The 22,318-nt window shown below is 37.0% G+C and overlaps 1 protein-coding gene across 5 annotated transcripts in view; it reads right to left on the bottom strand.

Moving 5' to 3' along the window:
- Positions 1-22,318, bottom strand: part of Synd (protein kinase C and casein kinase substrate in neurons protein Synd) — a 108,137-nt gene that overhangs the window by 23,828 nt on the left and 61,991 nt on the right. For all 5 annotated transcript variants that reach the window (XM_074098706.1, XM_074098707.1, XM_074098705.1 and 2 more), the window contains one exon: positions 14,937-15,125. In XM_074098706.1, coding sequence (XP_073954807.1) covers positions 14,937-15,125 — 189 coding nt within the window. The remainder of the gene's footprint in view (positions 1-14,936; positions 15,126-22,318) is intronic.

The following is a 22,318-nucleotide window of genomic DNA, read 5'->3' on the forward strand; positions in this document are numbered from 1 at the left end:
GTTTTTCGAAATTCATGTGCGGAATTACATTTGATATTTACCACGAGCTTTGCGGTGAAGGAAAACATCGTGAGGAAACCTGCACAAACCTGCGAAGCAATTCAATGGTGCGTGTGAAGTTCCCAATCCTATGGAACTATGACCCAAGCCCTCTTGTTCTGAGAGGAGGCCTGTGCCCAGCAGTGGGACGTATATAGGCTGGTCGTTCGTTATACAATGTAGCAGGGTTTCCTAGCAAAATCTCGTCGCAAATATTTTTTTTACAAGCAGCCTCCAATTAAAATGAACAGACGAAATGCTCAAAACTATCCGATTGAACATGACATGACGCAGTTAAATTATTCTTAAATATTTTTTTCACATAAATTTTGAGGACTTTTTACTATTTTCTAAGTACCTAAATTTAAGTCAGATGATAAAACATAACTTAGCTGTTAATTAAAATAACATTAGTAAATTGGTCACGTAGCAACAATTATGTGTAAAACATAGCTACCTCTGCTTTCAGTGCATGAGCTCATGTTTGAGTACAGATTACAGATAAATGATTCGGATAAATAAAGGACGTCATGGTTTTATAAGTGTTTACGTCTTATCCATAATCCAGGATTATCAGTACTACACCACGCCCTTAAGTAACATAAACGTGTTTCAAGAAAATTGTACAGTCAAGTTCATAAACTTGTGAGCAAAAATTTGATCAAAAATATCTGAACACGCCTCTACGCCGTTAACAATAGAGTCGTGTTCAGATATTTTTGATCAAATTTTTGCTCACAAGTTTATGAACTCGACTGTACTTAACACATTTTCAGCTGCTTGCAACACGATCAATAACAATGTAACCTAATAAAATGACCAAACTCATACTTATGGTCCTATTGAGCTGAAACATCACAAGCAGAGAATGACAATGAAAAAAAAAACTTAAAAACGTCGACAAAGAGCGAAATAAAGAAAACCTTACAGTGCAACAGAAAACGATCACAAAATACTGCAACAATTTTAGGCAGCATCATTAATAAATCATTCGAAATTGGAACACAGTTTAATTCGAATTCTCATTATGAAACGCGCACGTGGTTGCAACCCAGCCAGTACGTAATCGAGACGAGCGACGCGTTTGAATTCGAAACCTATCATATCGATTGAATGCGATTGTGATCGAATTAGGAATGCGCTAACGAGCAATTTGTCAATGTAGGCGAGTAAAAAAAACGTGCTCAGCTTTGAATTAAAATGGCATTCGAATAAGTGTGTGGTGTTTATGTGTGTATGGTACGTGGTCGATAATCGGGAACGCGGGAAAAGAATGTTGCAAATGCGGCGCGATGCTAAAACTGAAAGTGGTATATCGAGTTGGTGATGAGCATAATGTAAGACGATTGAATACGATACGCGGGGCGGTACGAGGTCTGTTGGTGTTCAGAATTTCACGTGTCATTTTTGAGAATTACAGTCGCCATCTGTTAGCGAACCCAAACAGCGTAAAAAACAGCTTCAACTTTTTAACTTTGAGTATATTCAGTGCACGAGCACCGAATAGAACGAGTTATCAAACAGCTGGTATCTTCACGTTCCGTCGCCTTACAAAGCAACAGCCCGCTTACAACATCTTTCTTCAAGCACTTAATACTTTTGGTACTTAAACGGGGGCTAGGCCGCGACTGCGAAGTTCTATAGAGTTGAGACTTTGAATTTACTAAGAAAAAAATATTTCGGAAGAACGTTCGTTGACTAGTGGAGAAACAGCACTTAAACTTTAGTTAAGTTTAGTTTATGTAGCCATATAAATTAAGGAGCATCTTTATGTTTTGGTAGTACAGTCAGCATCAGTAGCTGGTTACTTTTGTACTTTGTCGTTTTACAGCCATGTACTTAAAAAGCCATGCAAGATTGACAAATGTGTTAATGAGACAGAGTAAAAAGTAACCAGCTACTTTTGATGCTGACCGTACGAGTACATTACAGTATACTTATCCACATACTCAATATTTTTAAAACCATAGAAGTACCTATGCCGTAGTATTGTGATAAATATATCCTAAACTAAATCAGATTAACAAAATTTTCAATAACTCATCATCATCAACATATCAGCCGAAAGACGTCCACTGTTGGACAAAGACCCCCCCCAAAGAGTTCCACAAGGATCGATCCTGCGCTGCCCACATCCAACTGGTTAGCGCGACTTTCGCCAGATTGTCAGTCCAGTAGGTACTTAACTGTCCCATCGGCTTCAATAACTACAATTTAGAAAACCCAATTTATTTTTCAATGGAATTCAGCTACGAACACACGTGATTAGGCTTAGCTCTATATACTCGTAGGTATGTATAACACAAAGGCGTCCGAATTCTACCCGTTAGGAAGCTACTATATCACATATAATAAAAAGTAGCACCTTTCTTTTTCGTGAGTTGCAAACCCGCAAAGCCTTAAATCATAATACCTATCCGAAAATTAACCGGGATATTAGCTACAGGAGAAATTCGGTAATTACATAATAAGTTTTAGTCATAGTTCAGTAACAGAACATGATATATGAGAACAGAACACGTTATAAGAACATAAATACCTATAATACAAGTTGCCTTAACCTTATTCTATGCGAGCGAAGCCCTTTAACAAAGCTAGCATAACATATGCAAGGATAGATGTTCACATGATATGCATCTAGTTGAATCGTAATGATACACCAGTTGACGCAGATTTGTTGATGGCGCTTCACCACGAGCCAACGCGTCAATGGTCAAGGCATTCAATGTTGTGTATCACGTTTTTGTCATGCTTTTTTTTCTATTTTTGTTAGTTTTATAGTTTACCCACTCGAGTTGATCAATTGAGATATATATTACTCGAGATAGTGTAGGTATCCACACAAGGTTTAAGGACGGATGGCCAAGTAGTTAGAGAATCTGATTACGAAGCTTAAGGTCTCAGGTTCGACTCCCGGCCGGGGCAGATATTTGTATGAATAATATGAATATTTGTTCTCGGGTCTTCAATATTCAATATGTATTTAAGTAAGTCTTTTATCTCTATAAGTACTTTTGTTTATCCGTTGCCTAGTATCCATAGTAGGTACAAGCTTTGCTTAGTTTGGAACTAGGTCAATTGGTGTCAAAGTGTCCCATGATATCTATTTAAGTATTTTATTTATTTACTAAGGTTCCTTCTACAGCCCTAGCTTTATTATTATCATATTATATGTGTTTATATCTTAATTATCAAATATGCATAGCTTTAGATAAATCCTAAGAACAATCGATTGTGAAATAAATACATTATAAGCCATTGTTCATCGTGTTCGAACGCAAAAGTTCGTTTTTTAGCTCAACTTTTTTTATCTGATGGACGATCAATTCGTGTTAACAGAGGATTATTTACAGTTACATAATATTTCAGTCGTACTTTTTGCTGAATCATATCGCGTGGCTACCGATCATTTAGCTTCTTCATTAGGCCTTAACAGTTTTAATTGCAAATGGTGTGTCAAGACAATTTATTTGTACAAATATTTGTAATGTAACCAGGCCAGCAGTCCAAACAAGCCAATGGACACAGTTGTAGTGCTGCTGATCAGTTTATCGATATCAAAACATATATATACCTGGCTCGAAACGAGGCAATATTATTGACAGAGTGAGATATTATCGATATCTGCTATCGATAGTAGCTCATTTTCAATAGTTAATTATCTATAGATCAAAAACCGGCAAAGCGTAAAAATGGTTAAAATTGGCGTGACGTACCTACTTTATGGTATTTTATTTATTTTATTCTACCTCTTTGTCAGCGTAGTTAACATATTATATACTCGTGCAAAATTACAGCTTTCTATCACTAACGGTTTATAAGGCCATGGCGAAATTATAATGGTTCCTACGGAACCTTAAAAATCGCATTCAAGAACTTAGAGAGAGAAGAATTAGTAAATAAATAGTATCGATTTTATTGATAATGTCTATAGTATCGATACTATCAATAGGCCAATCGCTAGTGTGGCTTGTTGTAGAAAACTATCGATTGTGAAACTGACGATAGCAGCGTGGTAACACTACACGGCCAAATATTTTACAAGGCGTTGAAGCATCGACTTCTATTAGAGTTTCGGTTGGCGTTGGCGTGTCGAATTTAACACTGTGACCATTACACGGTGGTCACAACAATGCTGCGCGTGGAATAGGCGCTTACAAATACCAGCTTTATACCTAATAGGAGTAATTTCGTTGCACAGGTTACGACAGTTCTTATGCACTGATAGAGAAAATTACTGTTTTCTATTTGGGGGTATACTTTCCAAGAGGAAAAGAAGGAAAAGAGAGAGGGAAAGAGGAGCAAAGATGCTCCATTTAAATAACAAGTAAAATTCCAACTTTAGGGTTCTTTGCAGAAAAAAAATGGATAATTTAAACATAGACCACCTTCGGCAAGTAACGCCTGAATCTATACAGTACTTATTCTTTGCAGAAGTTTTTTTTATATGCTAAATCATATTAGTATTTATTTTCTAATTCGCACTATTCGAAGTAGTTTTAACATAAGTGTATAAATTCCTGCCATAATAAGGCTGGGAATCCGTTACAAGCTTCCGAAGAAAAATCCAGCAATTAGATTGAATAACTTTTGTAGCCTAGCTCAGCGCTACTTCCCTATCGCATGCAGTTAAATTCTTGTTGGTACGTACAAACTTCAAATGGAATAGGCGACTTCAAAATTGAACAGTTTCAGATAACTGACAATGTTTTACGCTCATCTTTGTCTTTTATTACAAGCAATAGTGAAATAAATGACATGTAAACTAATCACGTCACAACTAGTCACATTCGTATGGTAATAGTCGGATTGTATGTGTGTGTATGGTCTCATCCAAGCACTGTGTCATGGCTGCATGCATGGTTTTGTTTGTACTTATACTTAGGCCGGTTTTTATCGCCTTTGCTGAATAATGTAGTACTTAGTTTCAATCGTACGTCGTCATTGTACGTTTGTGATTTAAATGAGGACTTGTATTTTTATGTAAACATCGTTTCGTCCACTTTATTGTAGGCGGTAGTACCTACAGCGTGTGTATAGACAGTGTTTATTATTACAAGCTTTTATTTTACTTGTTCGTTAATCTTTTGTTCAGGATTAAATTTCTGAAGTCAAATTTCATTCTGATTAGTTGAGGAGTTTATAACGTACTTGCGTTAAACGTCAACGAATATTACAATTGACAAAAAAAGTTTCAAAAAATATATTTTGCTAATAATAAGTTCTTACGTCTCTCCTATATAATTACGATGACAAGGTAACCAATCAAAATTTTATCTGGTTATCTTAAAAATCTTAAGCAGCAAATTAAAAAATGTACAGACTAAAACGAAAAATTACTATTTTTTCAAGTTCATTTCTTCACTTGGAACTGCACTTATACATCGCGTTTTTCTTGATTTCCGTTAACTACTAACGACGACTCCGTTAATTGGTAGAAAATCTGGTAATTAATTTTTTAGCCAAATTGATTATAATAATTAGACGGTCATACATAATACAAGTTCACGCTCATTTTTAACCTTCTTTTGATTATTATGTTCAGATCAGACATACATAATGTAGAAACACTTTAGTTACGAAATTAAAAAGCGTCATAAATTAATTAAGTACCCACCTTGGCACTGTTTTACTGCTCATAATTAATTATCTTAATTCTTGATTATCTTTTAAACAGTAACCCCCTTATTCATAAAACTTAACAAGCCTATGTTAACTAACAAATGCTTTGTCCCTTTCTAACAAATACAAATGTCGAAGTGACAGATAAGGACAAACAAATTTTAGCGGCATTTTAACTAAAATAGGTTTGATTGTCTTTAATGAATAAGGGGGTAAGAGTTTAGGCCACTAGTGTCTTGGATAAATTAAATTCAAGTGACCTGTCGAATGTTCCTTTAAAGTTAACGTAAATTTTAAATAACACGTTGTATAACAAAATAGTAAACATCAAGGTTGTCCTGAAGTGGAAATATTTATCTATTTTGATCTCTTTAAGAATTCAAATCAAGGTATTTAGAGGCAATTTGAGCAAAGTTTTCAATCAAGTTTATAAACGCCTGGTACGTTAGTATCGTTAAATATAGTGAAAAAATTACTAGGCTCTCAGCTAGTATAGTTTGTATTGAATGGATACAGGTAACTCGATAATAATTGATAATAATGACTAACCACGCGACGGTCGACTGGAAGCGAGTGGTCAAGTGATAATATGCTATTATTGTAAATGGTCAGGATCTGAAGTTAGAGATGATCTTAATAAGATTGTTATTGGAGACGAGTTTCTCCGTCGTAACACTACTAACAAAGCCTTCGTTGCCAACCGGACCTGTGGGGCTACTAAAATCGAAGTTCGTGTCGTTCCGTCTCTCTGATGCTTTATACTATTTAATACGAGAGTGAGAGGGACGGTACGATACGAACTTCGATTTTCGAATTTCGGAGTAGACCCTCTGCTTATTCGAATATGAAAGACAAGTCATCGAAAGGACTAGCACGCTGAAGTGGCAGTGGGCTGATAAAATGTGCTGTAGAACTGAAAATAGTTGGAGCCGACGAGTTCTAGAGAAGAGACTGCTTTTGGGCAAGAGTATCGTGGGTTGCCCTGCAAGTCTGGTGGACAAGTGGGAAGATGAGCGGAAACAAGGATAGACTTCTGTCATAACACTAAGGAGGAACGTGAAGGCCTTCGTTTAGCAGTGGACGGATTAAGACCAACGATAAGATTCGGAATCGAAACATTCAAGATTTAGGAATTACGCAAGTCCACATCACGCACTAAGTTAAGGGCAGGTAAAGGGTACTTAAGCGATGATTTTGCATACAAAAAATTCAATTGAACGGTTACATTACAATTGAAACAATTCTTTCAGTGCCACAAAGTAAATAAGGATGCGACAGCCTTGTGAGTAGATGCGTGTACATTGTTTACACGGTAAACACTTTAATACCTACCAAGGTAAATTTTCTTTCGTTTTTCCTGAACAAAAGTACGAGATACGAGAGACGAGATCCTTCAAACAATGAGAACGCGCTTCGACTCGGATTACGGAAGATTTAAGTATGGTTTACTCGGGAATTCTTTTACGCCCGCAGAATGTATCGAATTTTGGAACGAAATACACTAGTGAACGTCAGACAACTGAGTTTTTGCAGCTTTATAAAGCTAGATTATGTCTCCAAGGCCGTCTCGATTTAGTATAAGCTTAGTTTAGTGCCATAATGTACGGAACTGTCAAGTTTATTTCTGACTAGAGTTTACCCGCGGCTTCGCACGCGTAATCTAATCGATCTGGTAGTTATAATTGAAATTCCGGGATTTTACAAAATTCCCGTGGGAAATCCTTAAATTTATATCGTAATCTTTATTGAGGTGTTGTGTTAGCCTATGTGTTATTTCAGACATCCAGCTATCTACATACCAAATTTCATGACTCTAAGCCCAGCGGTTATTTCCAGATTTTATCCCTACCCCGTGGGAATATGGGGATAAAAAGTAGCCTATGTGTTATTCCAGATGTCCAGCTATCTACGTACCAAATTTCATCCAAATACGTCCAGCCATTTTAGCATGAAGGAGTAACAAACATACACACAAATCAGAGTATATCATATTTTCTGAAGTTTTTCGCGATTCCCAAGGATAAAGAATCGAATCGCTTTAAAATTCCAAAGAAATAATGCGTTGCTTGGGAGGAACGTGTCAAAATGGTGTTGTAGAGCGCCATCCTGCTCTGTCTCGTTTTTTTTCCCGTTCTGGCGGTTCACTTTTATATCATAGATTCGGATAGAGTTGAAAAAGTTGCATATGCAACAATTGCAACACTAGAACTTAAAAATACGTAATATAAGACATTTTGCTGTGACAAGCAATTACAGTTGTACGTTTATGTAGTCGAGTTCATGAACTTGTGAGCCGTTAACAATAGAGTCGTGTTCAGATATGTTTGATCAAAATTTTGCTCACAAGTTTATGAACTCGACTGTACAACGGAAATATATTTCTTATAGTCAATAGCTTTGTGTGGTTTACTACTGGTTAACTTTTAGAAACCCATTTATTGACTATATCTAGACTTTTTTTTACCAGCAAGTGGCCATAACATAACTGTCTTATTTGGACAGGAAATATCGGTATTTTTACACAAATTTTGAGTTCACTTTTGTCAATCCAGTCTATTAAAGTAACGGCGGTGCTTGGTTATAAATATCCCCACAGCATGACGTCACGGTTCTCAAGTATTTTATTTCGGGAGCCCACCAGACGCCCGCAACATTTATTTACTCGCCTAAACCTAATGCTGTGCCGATGAAAACGCTATTTACAATAAGAAATACCTCTTTGTGGATGCGAGCTGAAGAGTGTTCGGTAGAATAGAGGTTAAGGTTGGATTTAGTTTATCGGGCTGGATAGTTAATTATAAGTCTCTGAATAATGTTGCAAGTCGTTAGGAGTTTTTTTATTATTCTGTATCACAAACTAGAGAGATAGACACATGAGAGCCAACGGAAGAACCAATAAATTTCACGTTTTTAAAAATCTGTCATTAACATTTCCTGGTTGGTTATAGCAATATTATTAGAATACCATATGTTTATGGTGGTTTATGTTTTTTGAGTACTTATCTTAAATGTCCGTAGGATGCCGTAACATCATATTATTTCAATTAAATTTTTGGAAATATGTATAGCTCTATCGCTACTATCGATGTAAATATCATTTATTTTGTAACTCATAAATATGTTATGATTTCTATAGGTATTAATACTCTTTGGTCATGATCCGTCATGGCGACAAAATATAAAGAGAACTGACGTTGTCATGGCGGTTTGTTTACGGTTTGTGCTAGTGTCGCCCCCTGCGCAGAGCTTTGCCTAATATGCCCTATTCAGCGACTCCGCAGATGCAAATTTTTACTTTCACATTCACAAAAAGTAATTTTATGAAGAATTGTAAAACGAAGCGAAGCTGAATTCGAGTTAAAGATGCGTATCTCACGACGTACTTGCACTTATCATTCAACAGATACAGCAGAGTCGCGTTATCAGTGGAACACGAATGGTGACACAAGTAACCATACTTGCCAAAATAACTATAATTACAAGTGGGAAGTGTTTTGGTAACTATTTTGAAAGTTTGTACCTACAGGAATTTAGCAAAACGAGATTGTGAGTCTAGTTCATTGTCTACAAACAAAAGTTTCGTCTATTTAAATACAGTAAGTAACTTGTAAACTCTCCGGCAACGTCACTTATAAAATACCTATATTTTCGTACAAATTATTCGGCGAACAACTAATACTCATTAATATAAAAAGTTCACTTAAACCCTCCAGCTGTATACCTACTTGCTCTAACATCTGCGACTTTTATGCATCAGCTAAGTAGTTACGTGATAAAAGGTTGCTGAAGAAGCAAGTATTAGTATAGAAGATTACTAGCTGTAAACAATTTTTGTTGTTGCAACATGCAGTAATAGATAATTTTGTATGTAGAGTGGGCCAAATTTTAGGCCGCTGAGTATAGGTAGACTTTAGCGTTTCGCATGCTTTAGGTTAGGTCATAATTAACTGTAACTTCATGTGATAGTGGAGTGGCATCATCGATTATAGTTTGTATCCGCATACTTATTGTTACTCATTATGTCCTAATCAACGCTGCATTGATTACAGCGATAAGCATTATCAATAAACCAAAGAAGATTATTTTCTTGCAGATGTACTTGCTTGCAAATATTTATGGCTACAATAGGTAATACGGTATTTGATTATTATGTATATGTTTTATAAATTAAAACTACATAATGCCTGTTATCGAATAGATAAGCAATTTTTAAGCTACCTTTACAAATAAGAAACTAATAAAGGTTTGAAATTCAAGATTAGACAGAGAAAGACATACTGGCATGTGACGTCACACGCCAGTACCGCCATACTTGCTGCATAGAGAAAAGCGTTTGAGAAAGAGACAGGTATATAGATTTTTCAAAAAATCACTATAAATCCAATTTTCGACCGATTTAAATTTTCTCTTCGCTAAACACTATCTGTATATCTATATTTTCATAATAATATAAAGATATGGCAAAATCAGGAGTTGTCAAATACCGTATTACACTAATATTTGAAAACAAGGTGACATTTATAAAAGAACGACAATGACACGCAAATCGAAGACTTTGAAGTAAAAGCTCAAACAAAGCAGTGTCCGAAATAAAGCGATGTTTTTTTGTATTTTTTTAAAGCTTCTCTCTTCTGCTGCTTCCCCTAAAGGCAAAACTTTTCGATCTGTAATATTTTCAAGACTTTAATTCTTGTCATTTAAAGAATCTGCAAATGTATATACATGTGATAAACTCATAAACATTCCCCTCCTTCCTCGAGATGATTTGTGTTTTATTTCGACCCCCCTCTTGGAAAATTTTGATGTAATAGACTTTTCCCATTGGTCAATCAACGAGCTAGACAGTGAATTAAGTAAATACGAAAGTGGAAGTACCTTTTCCACTACAAGAGTACCAAATGTAAATTAACAGAATTTAAGTTAACACTTTTTATTAATACAAACCCATAAATAGAAACTAGAGCAGTCTTGCCGTAACACCTACAAATTCTCAGCGGTCTACATTTCATACTAACAATGTGAATTATTCATTGTCGCTCGATAAAATGTCTATCGTTGTAAATGGGGTGAAGTCAAGGAACTTTTAGAGCGATCGATATTTATCGTGTAAATAAGTAACGAGTGCACGTCTTTGCCGGACGAATTGTGTCCACAGTATGTTATTTATTATACAGGTGGCCCATTTAGATCGGTCAGTATGGGAAAGTCTGAAACTGTAAGACATACGAAGATCTGTTCTCAGGAACCATGTTATCGATTTTAGTAACAAGAAAACTGCTTTCGAACAAAAAAATACATACTCACACACACAAACATCACGCCTGTATTCTCAAATGGGGTAGGCAGAGCACACGAAACGTTACCGCTTCGGAGCCACTTTTAGCAATTTTAGGTTTTAAGTTTGACAAAAACGGTACAATAGTGACAGGTTGCTATATAGCCTGTCGCCTACGGTATACCTTAATCTATCCTCAGTCACAGGAGAGGTGTAATTATAACCCGACACCACACGGGAAACATGTACTCAGTTTGGGAATAGAACCCGGTCATTTTTAAAAATAAAACTTACATTATTTCTATTTGGATATCGGTAGTGTAGGTCTTAAGCAATCAATGTTACTATGAAATATGATACCTAGAAGAAATAAAATGCATTGTATTAAGTACATATTTTTGATACTTAATGTAATTTTTATTTTTCAAAACGTCAGGGTTCGATTCCCGGACTGAGTGCAAGTTTTTTTTTTAAATGTATGAATACAGTTTTTCTTGTTACTAAAATCGATGACATGGTTTCTAAGAACAGACCTTCGTATGTCTTATAGTTTCAGACTTTCCCATACTGACCGATCTAAATGGACCATCCTGTATATTGGAACGTAGAGGTTGCGGCCAATGACTTACCTCTATGATGACTATGATCGATCAAACGACGACCTCTACGAATAAATTATCAACTTTTCAAATAGACAGGGCTGTTTTCGAATGCTACCAATTATAAATAGCAATCTTTAATGATTCGCGGTTACTTCATCACCATGATCATAACGGTCATATCCCTATCAGCCGTTAGACGTCCACTGATGGACATAGACTTTCCCAATGGACTTCCAGTTGCTTCGGTTGGAAGCAGCTTTGATCCACTGCGAACCCCCGGTAACCGTAGTACAAGTTTTGTTTGAGACTGTTTGAGTCCTTGATGTTTATTTAATTATTTTGTCCATTTTGTTTTGTTTAAGCCATCGTCAATATAACATGATGCCTAAAGAAAGACATAAATAAGTTTTCATTAAAAAAAATACTAGTTTCCTTATTTATTTCACGAGGTAAATACCGCCTGAAAAAATAATCTGCTTTTATTTCCTATTAATGGCATATTATGGCTTAAGCACTTCGTGTGCCTAAACTTTATTTAAAAAGAAAATTGTAGAACAAATTCTTGGCTTCTATTTAACGTTGTTCGTTAAAAGAAATACGACCAGCGTCATAAAAGAAAACCGCTCTGGATTGTTCATAAATTTAAGAGCAAACAAAGAGATCCCCGGCATACATTTACTTATTGCAAAGTTTAATATTCTTGCTCAGATTTAACAACGGAATAAAACGCTAAAGATAAATAGGTCATGATCAGTAAGCAGATATTTATTAATACGTAATCCCTGTAACCACTCTGAATCAAGCTTGCATTCTCAACACAAATAAGTTAAGAATTTTATATTAATTACTAAGTAAATACCCGCAGTAAGGTTATCAATCTTCGACAAAATTAATTGAAAGGGCTACGGCTTTTATTTATTCTTGACCTTGTAGCAAGCTGTTTGTTGGATATACTGAATTCAATCAAGTTTAAATAAGCAATCTAATCAAAATAAGTATTACTGATAATGTTACTGGTTGGAGAACTTTTCGGTAACAATAATACAACAACAGTTCAACTCATGGGCACCGCCGTGCCAAATTGGGCCCATGCCAACAATGGGCAAGTTGCGTTGACCTTGCATGCACAATGTATCAATTAATATATAACTATAAACACACTATATAGAGTAACGTAGACCATGTCTGTGACGTAATGTCCGAATCGCTTTCCCTGAATTTCTCCGAAATGGAATTAAAAATGAACGAGCCTGAATCAGACGCGGCTGGAGAAATTGGTGATTCATGAAATACCGAAGTTTAAAGCGATACACGGAATTGATATGACCCAGATAGTAATAAACTTGGGTGCAGAGTCAAGCTACATCGTGTCATTAAAAATACAATAGTACATTGTATCTTAAGGGCGGTAAATAAGGAATTACGAACGAGAGTCTATTAGAAGCCCGAAGTCAAAGACTGAGGGCTTTAATGAGTCGATGTTCGTAATTCTAGTACCGCCCGTGCGACATACAATACAATGTTTTTCATCACATTTGAGAGTAAAATTTAATATTTCTAAAAGAAAAAATATAATTCTTCCAAATATTGGCGATACCTTAGGCTGCGCTCTTGGCAGAGCTGTACTATTACTTATTCTGTGGCAGCGCCGCCCTCCCCCTCCCTCAGCATGTGCCTGAGCCGCGTGCGCATGTGGTCCTGCTGCTACGCCATGCGCAGCAGCTCGCGCAGCACCATCAGTACGGGCATTTACTCATTTACCGACCTTGGGCTTCATGACAAGAAAATTTGGACGGGCAATGACTCATTTACCGACCACGGGTTTCATGACAAGCACATTAAGGTCGAGGGTTTTATTTGGGGGGTTGCAATTGCAACCAAGGTAGCCTTCATGTTTTGACACTGTTTACGAGCAAGTGTGATGAAAATGTATTTTCACAGTGGAGACGGAGCGGCGTCGTAATCAGAACTAGGTACTTTACTAGTGTTGACGCTTTCTTTTGAAATTCTGACTTTGTGAAACTTGAGTGAAACAATTACAACGAGGGACTGTTTTCTTGCTTTATTTATGGCCTACGCCAGCTGATGCGGTCTGCACTACTTTGCACGGAGCGGGTGGACGTCTATTGAAACGGAGCGCCAAAGTTCGCATACTCTCCGCTAGTCATAGCGTAATTTTAGTCAGAATCATCGTTTGTCTTTTTTTTCCCACTGAAACCTTACATTTTTGTGAAATTTTTAAATGGTCATCCTATTTTATAACAATTCTGAACAATTATTGGATTCAGAGAAAAAAAGAGTTATGACAAACGATAATTCTGACAAACATTACATTCGGACTTCCAATAAGTACCTATGCGAGCCGATATGAGCACGAGCAGCGCTAACTGCACTCGACGCGTGCAGCCTGTAATATATTCGTGGTTTTGAACATGAAACTACCGTGAGACTCACTCATATTAAATATAATGACCCGGATAACTCACGTCTTAAATCGAGTTTAGCTGGACATGTTTCGGGCTAATCCGTAGCCCTTCGTCTTCGGAGCAACGCGACACCCGAGTTGAGTGCGCGTGTTGCAGCAGCCGCTGAGTCGCGTTGCTCCGAAGACGAAGGGCTACGGATTAGCCCGAAACATGTCGAGCTAAACTCGATTTAAGACGTGAGTTATCCGAGTCATTATATTTAATATATTCGTGGTTATTCAAAATCAACATAGAATATGGAATTAGTAATACATTTATTTTGAAAGCAGCAGTTATACCGCCATCAATAAGTTAAACGTTGCGCTATAAAATTTTATAGACTTTCTTTCGGTTAAGTTAACTTAATGTGAAATGTGTTAATGCGTTCATTATCATATGTTTAACGATGGGAGTGCCGATAAGTATCGAAGTTAGGGATATCTGTTTTGCATGATTTCACTGGCGTAGTAATAAATAATGTATACGCTCCATATGCTTTTATCAATTTTTCCAGCGATGGACGCTTCATTTTATTTCAAGGGCTTAAATATCTATGTTAAAAGTCAAAGTCTTCTTAGAGAGAGTTTTCTTAAACATTATTTATAAATAAGTCTTACCTCGATCGATAGAATATCAAAAATTGCCGTATATTTTTTTAAATCAACTAAAATGAAAGAAATTTCACTGCCATATGTCACGTTAACATTCCATACAACTTCCCAAGAAATCGACATGTAGACTGTATGTCAACTCCCTTTCGCTCCAGTGCATAAGTCTAAAGACCTGTTTACTTACACGATGCCAGTAGCATTAAATTGCGAGGCCGCGGGCCTAGGTTACAAGGGCTCGATCGACCGCCGTATAATTCTACTGGCACTGTGTAAACAAGGCTTTACTGGTAGAAAGGGTTAATTTAAAATAATTGGTACATACCTGGTCAGGACTAAGCGAGCTATCGCCGCCAGCGTTCCGTTCTTGGTTCTGCGCGGTCCGTTCTTGCTTGCAAGCAGTGTGGTACTCGAGCCTCGTGCGTTCCACCTTCTGGAGGAACTTCGCCCACGGCTTCTGCGCCTTCTTGAACGCCTCGTCCATTTCTTTCCGTTCCTTTAGCTGGATCATTGACTGTGGACAAAGATACGTTTAAAATAATGTGTGAAATTCAGCCTCCATGTTTGCTCAACCCAGGAGAGGTCTATTTTATTAGATTCAAGAACTATTACTGATTACTGACTAGACTCTGTAAGATCAATTGCATAATCAGTATGTTTCATATACACAGAGCCGGATTAAGCCAGCGCGGGGCCTGTAGCAAATTTTATCATGGGGCCATTGATTTGCTTCAAGTAGTAGAAGTAAAATATTATAGTCGATCATTTTGATACCAACTGTTTCTTTGGCGGAGGCTTTTATTGGTTTTGTGGTGGCAGTATTGTACTTTACTGACACTGATTTAAAAAAAAACATGCTTCTATCTAAATTGACGACTTTTACGATCAGAAAGCATTGGTCCGCGGGGCCCCTAGACGCGCGGGGCCTGTAGCATCTGCTACTCTTGCTACGTGGTTAATCCGCCACTGCATATACATCTTTTTCTGCCTTGCCACGATCGACTGGATGAATAAGCCGGTTGGTCAACCCTAATCTAGACCGTTTTGATGCAAAATCGATATAGTGTATCGGTATTCTTATTCCAGCCCCACAACGAAGTAATTAGCTGAATTCAAGCAATGCATTTTGGTACAAGCTAGTAGCTATGCTACTTGGCGACACCATTTAATGATGAAGTCAAGTGGATTAATGCTTACACTTTAGGGGACGAATTTAAAGAGTCACGTAGTACGGGTACATTCCCATAATGATGTGCCTTTACTTCTTGCACCACAGGTTGTCTTGTCTGCATACTAGTAGGTACAATTAATTAGTCACTCTTCTCATGCAAATGCAATCTAGGAGTGTAAACATGAATTCGCCTCGCCCAAATCACGCGGGACGTGTGTTCTGGCACACGAGGCGGTCAATATTTGTCTTACAGTTTCAACTAACTGGCTTTCGAGCGGTCTGAGCCAACAAGCTCTGGTATCTTCAGGTTAATCTTGTTCAAACATAATGTGGTGAATCGCCGCGGCGGATGCTAGGGCACGTGTGGACCAAGTTAATGGAATAGACAAAGTGGGCCGTAAAGTCTCCCGGAAAATAGATAAAGTGAGAGTTTACGCTGACTTAATTGTATTGTGTTTGGAATTTATCTGGTCGCAGCTTGGCTGTTAACGCTATCCCCGTCCCTTGGAACTAAGTTACAGTGGCTCATTAACTGGGACAATACATTTTTGGTTCTCCTTAATTGAATGTGTACTCCTTTAGCCTAAAAATCATTACGTAAAGGTTAATTTTAACGAAACTTTGACCAAAGCTATATAAAATAATAGCGTATTTAACGCAAAAAAAAACAATGAGAACGTCTTCTGTAAAGTCTGACATTCATTATGTTTATGTATAATTATGAATAAACGTTTTATAAGAATTTGCCTCTAAAGATCTTTTACCTTTAAAAGTGAGTCACTGAAGGACATTTGCTTGACATGTGACATTATGGTAAAAGGCATGAGAATTATATAATATCAAAAGTATAGGTACTACATCAACGGGGGGTCTACCCAAAAACATGAATAATACGATACAACGTTATAATGGTGTTCGACGATGATTAATAACAAGTAGGGTTAAATAACAATAAGGCAGCTAGATGGCATAGAAACAGAACTATAAATCATACTAGATGAAAACCCGGCTTCGCTCGGGTAAAATGTACTCATAATAATATGTTTGAAAAAAAAAATTGCCAGCGTAAAAACTGTCGTACGTACTTATCGAAAAATCTGTCGCCTTCATATTATCACAACACTTTCACAGCTAACCTACGTATCGGTATTTCACCAGTAGATAGTTCTCCTAAATCTTATTTGCCCAAATAATTATGATGTCTCAGTCTCATAATCAAAGAAATTAGACCTAAAGGGCCCCATATACGGTACGATTCGTCTGTACGATCGATCTGATGAAAATCGACGAATCGTACCGTGTGTGGGGCCCTTAAGAGGTCACAATGGAGAACGAAATGCAAACCCGTGACACTAACGCCACTTTGATGTGATGACTTTGACATGTTTACTTCGCAACGCCATTATATGCTTAGTAATTTATTCAAGTTTATATTTAAAATACTCGATAATCCGAATTTTCCGCCTACAAGTTGTCGACTCGGATTGACTAATTTTTTACGCTCTTCAATTTGATGTGCATTTCGTTCGAGTCTACCGTAGACCGGTACGAAATTATTAATATAGATTATCCCATTAATATCATAAATGCAAAAGTTTGTAAGTCTGTTTGTTTGTTTGTTGGTTTGCCTGTTTGTTACTTCATCACGTCTACATCATTGAACCGATTTAGATGAGATTCGTTATACAGCTAAATCGAGTCGCGGAGAAGGACATAGGGTAGTTTTTATCCCGGAAAATTGGATAGTTCCCGCGGGATAGCGATAAACAAATTCTACGCGGACGGAGTAGCGGGTAACGGCTAGTTTTAGATACAAGTTCCCTCGGCTTCCGGTCTTTAAATTTATTTACGCTGCTATCACGTCCAATGTCGGAGATTGTTTTGAATTTGCAGAAACAAGTTTAATTATCAAGTTCTCAGCGGAGCATTTGTCTTGTTCTCAAATTGCTGTTGTTTGGAATTGTCTCTTCGTTAGTACTCGAATCGGACAAGTTCTGAAAACGAACAAATACGTAGCTAGATAGATACTCATTAAAATTTTGTTCGGTCATCAATCAAAAGTTTGTTTTAATCATCAGCATTTGGTAGAGTTTTGTTCATTTTAATTTATCATTAACAATAGCTATTTTAACACTTAATTTAACAGCACCCCTTTTTCAAATGTATCTTCTTTTTCATCAATGTGTAGTTTATTAACCCACCGTTGGGGATGTCTCTCCAATCTTTTCATCTGTATTATTGAACTTTTGATTGAAAAATGTTGATTTTTTTTACTTCTACAAAAACAGAAGAGTTAGCTATATCATTATTCCTCTCTATAAATGTACTAACAAGGGTCTTATCTATTTCTCTGGGTCCAATACAAGCATAGATCTGTCCGGTATAATATCAAAGTTCGATATCCCCTCAATCAAACCCTCAGCCGCAATACAAACACGGCTAATGTATGCCTCGTCACGCCCCGTCCCTTGCACTATCACTGCAACATTCCGTGACATAACTCAGCGTGACACGCGGCGCATGCGATGCGTGCCGCGAATGGGATTATTGACATTGAAGTGTTTGTACATAGGTGTGGGTGGGGTGTAGATGGAGAGTCAATTATGTAAAACAGATACTTTTGTAGCTGGTAAGCATGTGTTATCTCGTTTGTGTTAGTTACAGTACTTACAGTCGAGCTCAAAAGTAGATGAATCATTAAATACCTATACTTACTAACTTTTTCATAGCAAACAACTCTAATCATTGTCTCTAATTAGCGGAATCTACAGAAAATAATCGTATTTGTCTTGACTGTAAAGCCATATGGACGTTACATAAAAGTTTGGTTTAGTTACCTGTTTTTTTTTAATTCTACATAGACCCTCATCTCAACAAAATGCCGCAGCCTAAACGAATATAGGTACGACGATATATTTATGCATGCATATATTTAGGTACTTAGTAGATACGCGCAACATAAACAAAGTGTCAGGAAAAAGATAATACTGGAGAAAAACAGTGAGTATTGATGTCGAGCCATCATGGATCCAGCCTTGGCTTTAATATCAGATAGACAATAAAGGCGGAACACCACCATAACTTTGCATTACTATGGTGGGATCTTTTTATAGGCCCGAATGAACGCAGCGAGGGTTCTTCAAATGTGAAGTCTGCCTGAAGAACTAAAAGAAAATTTGAAGATAGAAATATCAGAGATAACGCAAACTTATTCGTATTGAAGTCAGGCTTTTTCGATCGAACGATATCCCCTTATAATGTAATAAACGTAGCTCAGTGTTGTGTCACCTCTTCATACTTACCTTTTACGTAAGATTGCTTTTTCCGATGCAGAGACGTTCATTATTCAAGAGTCCTGGTGCTTCAACACCCATTCCATTTCACCATATATGCATTACGAGGAGCATAAATTGCTTAGTAACTGTGTTAAAATAGTTGAAATTAAACCCGTGAAATACTTGAGTAGTACAGTACCAAACTCCGGTGGTCAACTGTGGTCTTCACTTGTCTTTATCATTAGTTCCACTTCATCAAATAATGATGTTCAAGAGCAAATGCACGAGTTACTACTAAATATATTCAAATTACCATAGGTGTCCCTCCAATATTTGAAGAGTTCCTTCGATTTCCTTAGGATAATCATCAGATCCTGATTTTGTGCCTATGGGACTTAATTAGAGGTATTCCGATACAAACGAAAACAGGAAAGGTAACAGCCAAAAAATACAACCGAATTGATAACCTAATAAAATAAATATATGACCTATTACGTCATTGAAACGTTAGACGTAAGAAGTGATCTGTCTGAAGTCTGAACGCCAGTAGTCTATGTAGTTGTGCATTAGACATTTTCGCATTAATTTTAGTAGAGATTAGATTGTCTTGTGTGAGTGTGTGTGCGTGTGTGTGTGTTTTTTCTTTAAGATGGTAGTAGCAATAAGCTTACTTGTGGCAGTCCAAAATTAAACACGTCTTTAAAAAAAAAACATAGATGCTTCTAGAAAAAAAATGTGACAAAAGGAGCACGATTGCTAGCGATTACCAGGCGTCCCGATCGAGATAGCGATACAATATCTCTAAGATAACATCTTCGCGGGAATTTGACAGGCTGACGGATCGTGATGTATTGAAGATTGCGCTTATCTGCATCTACGTTTGCTATATTAAACAAAGTGCAGTATATATTATTTGGGATAACGATAGAAAAAAATTACACGAGCATTCGATTTTAAACTGCAACAATTACCTACGCAGGTCTATATGAGTATACCTACGGTCACGTCTGAAAATAAGTAAACGCCACAGATTATACTTAGTGTTACTTCTATGCCAAGTAATTCTATGCAATATGCATATTTATTCTCATTCAAACTTAGTGATCATGATACTAAGTGCTATGCGACGGAGTACGAAATACTAAAATAATACAAAATGTGCGTACCCTAAGGGTGAGCTAACTGTGATTTTAAACTGTGCGGTGTATGATTTTAAGTGATTGCAAAACTGTATTATACCTAATGTGTACGAGATCCGACAGTTGATGTAGTGCTGGTATCATCATAAATTGCATCATAGTTAGCTTTGATCCTCTTATGAGGATGGCATCATTGTTCAGTAATTTTATGTTATTTATTATAAAGATTATCTTAATAACTTTAGAGTATTTTACCATCATCTGTCATATCATACTATCTTCTATACTTAATAGTCCTTACTAATATTATAAATGCGAAAGCGAGTATGTATGTTACGCTTTCACGCCTAAAGTACTCAACCGATGGTAATGAACCTTGGTATAGACATAGTTTGAGACCCTGAGAAGAACATTGGATAGTTTTTATCCCGGAAAATTGTACAGTTCTCGCGGGCGGGTGATAAACGAACTCTTTGCAGATGAAGGCGCGGGCACCGGCTAGTAATCTATAAAATAAAGAGAGAAACTTTATGCGTTAGTTTGTTTTGTTTTGTAGCGGGTACAATTTTGGAAGTACTAAACCGATTTAAAAAATCTTGCACTTAGAAAAAGCTAGAGCGGTTTATACAAAAACCGTTTGATTGATCGATGATTTGGAAAACCTTGACTTTGCACCATTTGTACGAAAAAGACTAGTTTTCGCTTTTACTGAACAATATAGTCTTAAGTTGTACTATTTGGGCTTATCCTGGAAACCCCACGTAGCCCAGAGCTGACCCAGTGACCTGGTAAGGACAGCTTCGTTTGCTATTTACTTAACGTGGATTATCCTCTCTTAGCGCACGGTCCACTAATTAATAGGTACTTTAAGGACCCGCCTAATAATAATTTATGCCCTAATTTTGATTCGATAAGGACGTATACGACAGCATACGAGTAATAAGTATTTGGTGCAGACGTTTATAGCACGCCCGTACCTATTAAACAATTTCCCGAGATAAATATTATCCTACTTTAGGTATATTATAAATGCGAAAGTTTGTGAGTAAGTGAGTATGTTTGTTACTCCTCCACGCTGAAACGGCTGGACGGATTTGGATGAAATTTGGTATGTAGATAGCTGGACATCTGGAATAAAACATAGACTACTTTTTATTCCGATATTCCCACGGGAAAACCACGATTTAATTTTCGGGAATTCCCACGGGATTTTTTCAAAAATCCCAAAATTTCAATTCAGCTGCTGGATCTAATGACTAACGCGTGCGACGCCGCGGGTAAACACTAGTATTATCATAACCTTCCCAGATTCTCAAATCATCACCATCGGTTAGTAATTTATGCTTGAAACTTTATTGTTCAACGTATTTGGAATCACAATCGTATTCTCCATTTCTTTCTGTCGCACGTACGGAATGATGGTAGAAAGAGATGGCGAACGCGGTCGCGAGCTTGTACCACTACCATGAGTTTACAGTGACCGTACTCGATAGCGACGGCGTCAATTATTTTGTAGGGGCGCTGTACAATTCTCCACACAAATAATTTACGCCGTCGCTATCGAGTACGGTCACTGTAAACTCATTGTAGTGGTACTGCAATACGGCCTCTGAAAGCGAAAGTAACAAACAAGCTTACTCATAATATTAGTTAAGATAATAGCTAAAATAAAAATAGCCCCACAACCTTCAAAGGCAAGATCTCACCTAAACGCTACCAATATCGCATCAACGCAATCACGGAGTGCGTCATTTTTGTTTAAACCCGAGATTAGCAATATTTGCACGCGCTAATGTGCTTCCGCGTGCCATGCGCCCGCGCCGCTAGAGCATTACGCGTGCGTGCTCGCGAATCACACGTAAGTAGGCTTTATCTAAGCCATTATTATCTGTGGAAATTTTAAGTGATGATAAAAAAATAGATTATTAAGTAAGATTGGTTTTTGGAGTCTCCTTGTATTTTTTATTTCAACTCCAAATTTTGTTACTTTTACGGTCATCCCGTAAAATCCACATCGAAAATATAAATATATTAATTTATTAAATATATATTATTTTTTAATACATAAAGACTCCAAAAACCAATCTTAATTTGATTGCTTAATAGCGACATCTCTTGTCCG

Source organism: Choristoneura fumiferana, chromosome 15, assembly GCF_025370935.1.
Source record: "Choristoneura fumiferana chromosome 15, NRCan_CFum_1, whole genome shotgun sequence".
Taxonomy (NCBI): Eukaryota; Metazoa; Arthropoda; class Insecta; order Lepidoptera; family Tortricidae; genus Choristoneura; species Choristoneura fumiferana.